Raw genomic sequence first — 8,501 nt, forward strand, 5'->3', positions numbered from 1 at the left:
GTTTTAGAGTATCATATAGTGCAAGGTATTGAGGAGACAAATATCCCTTCAAAAGTAAGTAGTTAAACCTAAAGATATATATTTCCAAATGTTTTTATTGTGATCAAGAGGCCTTCATTCCTTTTGATCCAAGTGTCAAAAATCCCTTTAATGTTTAATTATTTTTTTAAGTGTGAAGTATCCAAAACATGATGTATCTTTTTGAATTATAAACCCACAATAAGTCCATCAAAAGGCCATTACCCCTTTTGATGTAGGTGTCTTGACAAATATTCAGTCCAAGTAGTCAAATTAGGATTTTGTACATGCAACCCTATTAATTGAGCCATTACAAGGCCCGAGAGTGGTTGGCATCGTGTTTTATTGAAGTAGAATTTCATGTAACGTTTTTAGCAATACTTAAGAAATTGAAAGATAGCCTATGAGTTTCAAAATCAATCCATCTTCTTGGCCAAACTATCAAGCTTAAAACAATTAGAGTCATCCCTAATGTCCATGCCATTTTTTAGAAAGGAAAGAATTATATCAAACTCAAACATTTTTCCCAAATTTTATATTAATTTCAATAATGGACGATCAAAGAATATGTATAAAATTCCCATTAAAGAGGCAGTCAAAACAATATTTGATTACCTGTAATGAGAGGCAGATAAGTAAGTTGAATGGACTAGAACCACTATCCGCGATTTCAGTCACACAACTTTATTTATTAGATATTTCGAGCAAAAAAAATGAGTGTAGCAAGGATCCATCATCATCACGTAATACCCTCATGTAGGTTTAACCCTTATGGGTTCTTTTTAAAAGAACCATTATTTTAACGAGAAAGTCTGCTAATACAAGGGATTCTATTTTTGTAAGGGCAATCAGAATGAGTAGCGGCAGAACCCTATAGTAGACCAATCCATAAGCCAAATGCAACACCTTATACACAAGTTTGAGATTAAAAATGTTGGTGTATTAGACATGATCCCAGTAGTCAGTAAAGAGATAATGCGTTGAGAATTACAGTACAACAAAGGAATTGCACTAAGCAAGCTAAAGACACTGGATATTTAATCAAAAGGTGACAGATCATGCCACCTCAGAAGAATAACCAGTGATTGATTTTGAGTAGTGTGTTTAACCATGAAAAAAACCTAGAAGTGGTTTGGCACACACCTGAGAGGCAGCAATTTTCTTAGTAAGTTCCATAATGCAGTACTCAAGACAACAGACAACACCATGACACTCATTCTCTATTGCAATGGTAATACAATAAGTCAAGGCTAAGTCAGGGATTAAAAAACCGTCACCTGTTTAAATAGGCGCCAGGTGAGCCAGTAAACCTCCAATATCCTTGAAGTTTGCATAGCATTCAACACGTACAGTGATAGATCTCGATGCAATCCAAGGCTGTAGGGGCTAAAGCATCAAATGATTGGTAAAGCTACAACAAACACCAGTATCCAATAAGTTATAGGGGAGAGAAGGAGTATATGTGCGCGTATGCAAGGCCAATGGGGACGGGGGGGGGTTGTTGGAATTATATTAGCAACAGTCGCAGCCACGGTCGCCAAAACAAATGCACATGGAAAAGGGCAAGAGTTAGTCACGTCAGAGAATATGATACCACTTGGTAGGTGTAAGCCATAATAGTATAAGGGAGATGTCCCACAAATGAGAGGAAAACCCAATTTAGAGGATAGGTCACACACAGTAGATAGGACATATTTATCATTAAGGGTTTTAGGCCTAGGGGTAAATCGTAAATAAATCCCATAGTAATACCAAGGAATGTAAGTGCAAGTAAATGGATTTCTCTACACTAGACCAAAAAATCAAAGTTACAGGCAAAGGGAGTTTCAGGAGATTAATCCCGCCAGCAATCATTAAGGTATAAGTGACGTGTGTGTGTGTGTGTGTGTGTGTGTGTGTGTGTGTGTGTGTGTGTGTGTGTGTGTGTGTGTGTGAGAGAGAGAGAGAGAGAGAGAGACTGAGAGAGAGGGAGAGAGAGCCCAAAATAGTCGGATCATAAAGAGAGAAAGAGATCTACTAGCAGAGTACTTGACGTTGGCACTTTGCTAGCACAGTGCTTGACGTTGACACTTTGCAAGCAAGATACCAGAGGGAATGAGGACAATAGAAAATTTTCTCACACCTCGTGAAGAGTAGAGATCCACCTACACATTTATTTTAATTTTGGGGGAGTTTTGGGGAGAGAGAGAGAGAGAGAGAGAGAGAGAGAGAGAGAGAGAGAGAGAGAGAGAGAGAGAGAGAGAGAGCACTTAAGAGGTGCATAAACATTCATGGTATCAAAAAAGAAAACTTTACTAAATTTCATTCATTTAGTACTTTTGAAAAGTAGAGAATTGTGGTGTAGCAAGTGTAAACCATCTATTAGTCACATTGGCGTACATAAGATCATGCTTAGGTATTCCGATAAGTGTATGGATGCAAAGTGGCAAGTGAGGACCTTGTGCACCTTTTCAAGGAGTGCCCGACTATATGTGGGTTGCAGGGAAGACGTGAAAATGGATTCAAAAGACTTGGAAGATTGGGTTTCACGAGAATGACCTAATCCTTGGCGATAGGGGGATGAAAAGCCAGGTGGTGCTGATTTGTACACAAATTGTTAGATTCTGCTTTCAAGCAAATTTGGAAGTCCAGGAATGGTCAAGTCTTTGAGAAAGATCTCCCTTGTGCCCGCTTCTTGGAGATCATGCAAGTAAGTAAAGAATTGACCGTTTCATTTCCTAAAAGCAAGACCTCGGTGAATGGAATTGGGATGTCAATGTGATGTCGGTAAGCTAGGGACAACTTAGGTCATTTGTGTGCATTTTGAAACCCCCTCCGCCCCCCCCCCCCCCCCCCCCCCCCCCCCCCTTTTGACGTATCCTTCTGATCCTACGGATGTCCTAGCTTGGATTGTGAGTAGGGCCAGTTTTGTAATTGTTTGATTTTCTTAATATAACATCACTCACTTCTGTAAGTTTCTCATTTTTTGTCAACGGGCGTAAAGATACAAGAAAGAGGAATCGGGGTCCGATCGTTGCTCCATATGCCAAATAGCTAGTGAAGACCTAGCCCACCTTTTCACGGGATGCCAGGCAATTAGTGGCATGATGGCTGGGAAAATATGCAAGTGGATTCAAAGGACATGGCAAATTAAGTTCTTCAAGATTGATATGTTCTTTGGTATAACAGGTTGGGAAGTCCTGCTCTTCTTGTCTACACTCAAATAATCAGGTACTACTTCTTTCACCATATTTGGCAAGCAAGGAACCGCCGCGTGTTTGAGGGGGATCTGGCTATGGCAAGCTTTTGTGAAATCATACAAGAGAGCAGAGTGACAATCCACAGGATCGGAGGCAAACAAGCCTCAGAGGACTGGTCTGGAACAATACAGGTCATGATGACACCTTGTAATAAGTAAAGCCTAGGAGTAGTTGTGGTTTTTCTGTCAAGCAGAAAACTTGTAATCCTTTGACCCTCAAGGCTCGGTCTGAGCTCGAGGTTAGTGTATATTTCTGATGTTCTTAATACTATCCACTCACAATTGTGAGTTTGCAAAAAAAAAAAGCATTTATTTTATTTTATTGTTTTAAAGATCATGCTTAGGTATCCCCCACATAGAGGGGGCCAATTGAAATTACCCCCGTCACCTCAACTAGACACATAAAAATATTTGTTATCATGATTCTATTTTCAATGTTTTTTATTTTTTTATTTTTTTATTTTTTGGGCGGGGGGGGGAAGGATGGATGGCTAATTGCACTACAACCCAGAGGTGCAACTACCTTACCCAACTTGGCAATGTACTATGGGATCTCAAAATCCTTAAAATTTATCCTCACACATTTTTCAATGCTGATGTAATTCTTATCCAACTCACTAATGCACTTTGGGATGTCTGAAATCCTTGAAATTCATCCTCAACACATTTTTCTCTGTTGATGTGATTGTGATTGCAATGGGATAAAGTTATAAGAGGCACATCGAATTAAGAGCTCCTTTTGGCCAAGAAGGCCATAGGGAAGTGGTAGAGAAAAACTTGCAATTCTTTCACCATCAAATGGTCATCCTCGCATTAACTTTTCTAGGTGACATTTCAAGTCATTTCATGCCTTACTATATTCATTTGAATATTTTCATTATGAAAATGAGCATGTGTGTGCTCACATTAACTTTTCTAGGTGACATTTCAAGTCATTTCATGCCTTACTATCTTCATTTGAATATTTTTATTATGAAAATGAGCATGTGTGTGTACACGTGCATCTCTCTCTCTCTCTCTCTCTCTCTCTCTCTCTCTCCTCCATCTCCATTAAAGTGTTCAAGAAATATCATTTTTTCAGACATATAAAACTCTTTTTCTTGAATTTGCTAAGAGGAATTTTTAAATTTTTGATTTATTTTTCAGGTTTTTATATTATTTTTCTCTATTTTGAGGAAAAATTTCTCCTTTTCCCCTTACTCTCAATTGACATTTTTGAAATTGAAAACGGCACAATATTAAGCTGAGACATATTTTTCATGAACACAAGATTCATCAACATGTCAAATGTGTTCTAATAATCATTTATTAGAGGAAAAAATGATGACTTCTTGAGGCCATCGTGAAGTCTTCACTTTGTTTTTTTTGGGGTGGGGGGGGGGGAGGGGGGGGGGGTGCCCACCAAATTTCATTTTTTCGTTTATTTGAATAAATTTTCTCTTTAGAATTGGCTAATCTAGTGAGGGAAAATAAAAATAGTAGAAAAACTTATTACATAAAATTGACAGAGGAATATTCTCATGAACTAGAGAGTTCTAGAATTCTAACGCATTTTTCAAAAGTGCCATCAAAGTTTAATAAGGATTCAACTAGGATTTCATGGGATGAAAACGGGATATTTGCAAGTCCAAAAGAGTTAAAAATGGATCCCAAAAACCTCAGAAATTGGGCAGCATGGTTAACCAAAGGGTGGGAATAGGAGCCAATGTGTTATTATCCACACATGGCAACTTAAAACTATGTGGACATAAGGGATGTGGTCCACAAACCTCCCATGAGAGAAGATAAATGGAGTAGTTTTAAAGTTAGAAAATTGTCTCTAAAGGACCTAGTGTGAGTATTATTAGAATAACTCAAAAAAAAATGTATTTTTTTACAAATCAGCCACATGTCTTATTGAAAACGCCAAGATAGAAAAACTTTCATGCTTACCTTTTTTATATTCAAATACCGCTAAAGGGAGAGTTTTTCGTTTTTTTACAGGACTGTACTAGAGAGAGCAAGGGTACTTATGTCTTCCTCGCTCTTGAAGGTCCATGCAATCCTTATAGTCAAAAGGAAGGTCTCCATGCTATTCTCTAGGCTCATCATCTTCTCTTTCTCCTATAATCATCTCCAGACCTATGGCTGATCAAACTTATACATAATTAACTAAACATGTTACTATTTCTTAATGCTTACATGTCTTGTTTCCAACGTGATTTGTGCTTAATCCTCGCAAATTCTATCACCCCAAGGTGTTTAGGACCTTGGGATTAAGTTCAATAAAATGTTTTAAGTGAAAAGCCTAATCGCAATTTCTGTCAAATTTTAGAGCTTTCATCTCTTCAAGTTGTGCAGCTCCTTTCATAAGGGGAGGTCAGCTCCAAAAAGTTCGGCCCTCAACTAATGTCGAATTCTCTCTCTCTCTCTCTCTCTCTCTCTCTCTCTCTCTCTCTCTCTCTCTCTCTCTCTCTGTTTTAGTACATGTAAGTGATGTGTGATATGAATGTAAGTTAATGCTTGCTTTGCAATTATCATGCTCAAATATATTCAGTGTTGCACAATTGATTAATTATTATAGTTAATCTATGATTTTCACTGCACTTTAATTGCCATTTCTTTTTTTCTTTTTTTTTTGGGGGGGGGGGGGGGGGGGGGGGGGGGGGGGGGGGGGGCCCCCTTAGGGACCAGTAAGTGTACGAACCTCTTAAGTAGGTTGCACCCCACCCCAGAAGTATCATCACCTACTAGCGTGAATAGATGGCTCATGACACGTGATGTGGAGCATGCTGATTTTGAGTTCAAATCTGGAATCTTTATGTCTTTGTATTGGCACCCTGCCATCTCCACTATGTATTGAAGCTCGTTTTGCATGAGAGATTGTGCTAACGTGACGCAAATTGGCAATGCAACCAATTGCAGCCAGTAGGTAGCCAAAACACTTTTTCAGAAACGATTAATTAGTTTTGGGTGGGGGGGGGGGAGAAAGGAAAAGGGAAGGGTGGGGAAAAAAAGGGAAAGGAGGGGGGGGGGGGGGGGGGGGGGGGGGGGGGGGGGAAATTCTTTTTTTTTTAGTGCTTAAGGGATCCCTAAGGGCAGCCAAGGCGAATAGCCTAGTGGTTACGCTTCTCTTTTTAGTGTCTACGTGCTGAGGTCAAATCCTAGGCATTAGGAGTGCTATTGAAGCTAATTCGAGATGCTGAAGCATCTTGTGCTGAGATCAAATCCTAGGCATTAGGAGTGCTTTTGAAGCTAATTCGAGATGCTGAAGCATCTTGGAAAGATACTTTGTATTGAAAATGAATGTAGAGCCAGTAGTAATAGCCCATGCTAGCGTGCATCCATTATCCTATTTCCCCATGAATCTTCGTAAGAGGCCATGAGCTTGAGGGATTTGAGGAATCAAAAGTAATTTGCTCTGCCACTCGCCCCTTTACCCTAATGTCATTGCTCCTCTGGTAAGACTGTTGAAAGAAAAAGAAAAGAGAGAGAAAAGTTTGTGACATTGCCATGTGGCATTACTTAGTCAGCAAGCTTACCCTGTCTAGAAATATTCTTCTAGAACGCAAGGTTTCATAAGGTTATGGAAAAGTGAAAGATGGACTAACAGGTGACGTCAGCCCCTCCTCTGTGGATGACGTCAGCCCATGAAGACTCGTCTTTTGGGGCGGAGAGATATAGAAGCCCACTACTACTAGTCTACTAGTGTGTGGTTTTAACTTGTGAACGAACAGAGTGAGGAAACACAGCTTCCATAGGATTGTTCTGTGTGTGCGCGCGCGCGCGTGTGTGTGTGTGTGAGATAGAAGAGAGAGAGCCCATTTGTCAGTGTGTGTGTGTGTGTGTAAGAGAGAGAGAGAGAGAGAGAGAGAACCCACTTGTCAGTTGGTGGTAGCAATGATGCTGTCGCATGAGCATAATGTCAATTCTTTGCGAGAATCCATTGGGTCTCTGGCAGAAGCCTCCGGCAGTAGTGCATGCGCTTCTCCCAACCACGGTTTTGCTTGTACAGAGGAAGCACATTCCCAGCAGAGCACATCGAGCAATATCGACGCCGCCGGCGCCCCGAATTTCGAATGCGGCGTATGCCTGGATGTGTGCTATGACCCCGTGGTAACCATGTGCGGCCATCTCTTCTGTTGGCCCTGCCTTTACCACTGGCTCTCTCTTCACTCTGCCTGCAACGATTGCCCTGTTTGCAAAAAGCCGGTGCAGCAGAACAGGGTGATTCCCCTATATGGTCATGGCAAGGTTGCTTGCCCTGAGTTCTTGGCTGACAGATTTCCGGGGGTACGCATACCGTGCCGCCCCTCCTCGCCGACGGTGGCCAATGCATCCCATGAGCCATTGATCACCTCTGCAATGACAACTGATGGAAGTGATCCTGCTCGCCAGCACAGCGGCCGCCGTGGTCTCCATCGCAATCCATACAACAACAGGGTTAATTGGCATGTGGTGCTCCGGGTTTCCATGTCTGGTCTGCTACCTCGTCGCCTTTTGCAACAGATGGGCCTCTCTGTTCAGCCAGAGAGTAGGCGGTTTAATAATGAGAAAGAGTTTGTCCTGCAGTGGGGCTTCATCCTTTTCGCCATGCTTGCCATTCTTGGATTTCTCCTTTACTAAAAATAAAGGGAAAATTACCAAAATACCCTTGTAGTTTGTGAAAATCTAAAAAATACCACTCAAATACCCTTGCATCATTTTGAGATGGATTTGCCCCAATTTTTGCATACTCTAATCATTATGACAAATACATTTATATGTTTTAAGTGTCTTAGATGAAACTATTCACCAACAAAATAGTCGAGCGCGGGAAAAAGGAAGGGGGGGGGGGGGCGGCTCTTCATGTCTAAAACCATTCACAATCCTACTTCTATCGAGGGAGAACCAATTTTCTTTAAAAGAGTTGCAAAAAAAATTGTCTTTAGATATGTTTGTGTTGGAAATAGGGTTGCTAAGAAACACACACAGCTTGGAGAATACGAAGAAGCTCAAGGTACACAACTGAGAGTAGTATTACTTAGTGTGCAATGAAAGATAAGTTAGCCCTAGGGTGATGGATGTAAATACAATGCGTGGGGGAAACCTCCTAGTGAGGGAAAAAATACCCGAACAGTCCTAACTCTGTTCACACACATCACTACCACATGTATATGGCAACAAATCCCCCCTGGGAGTGATGTGTGAACAAGAGCTAGCATATAACGGATAGGGAAGTGTCGTGCCCTAAGTGCATGATCAATCCACGAAGGGGAGTAAGCCC

The 8,501-nt window shown here is 40.9% G+C and overlaps 1 protein-coding gene across 1 annotated transcript; it reads left to right on the forward strand.

The window, feature by feature from the left end:
* The first annotated feature begins 6,943 nt into the window (after positions 1-6,943).
* LOC147439707 (uncharacterized) lies at positions 6,944-8,007 on the forward strand. Its single transcript, XM_086484377.1, has one exon. It carries the CDS (start codon positions 7,136-7,138, stop codon positions 7,859-7,861), a length of 726 nt encoding a protein of 241 aa, XP_086340503.1. The 5' UTR covers positions 6,944-7,135; the 3' UTR covers positions 7,862-8,007.
* Positions 8,008-8,501: the final 494 nt, after the last annotated feature.

Source organism: Adiantum capillus-veneris, chromosome 16 (genome assembly GCF_014529385.1).
Source record: "Adiantum capillus-veneris isolate H3 chromosome 16, ASM1452938v2, whole genome shotgun sequence".
Classification (NCBI taxonomy): Eukaryota; Viridiplantae; Streptophyta; class Polypodiopsida; order Polypodiales; family Pteridaceae; genus Adiantum; species Adiantum capillus-veneris.

Coding starts and splice junctions, on each gene's coding strand:
- LOC147439707 (XM_086484377.1), top strand. CDS start 7,136: ATGATGCTGTCGCATGAGCATAATGTCAATTCTTTGCGAGAATCCATT.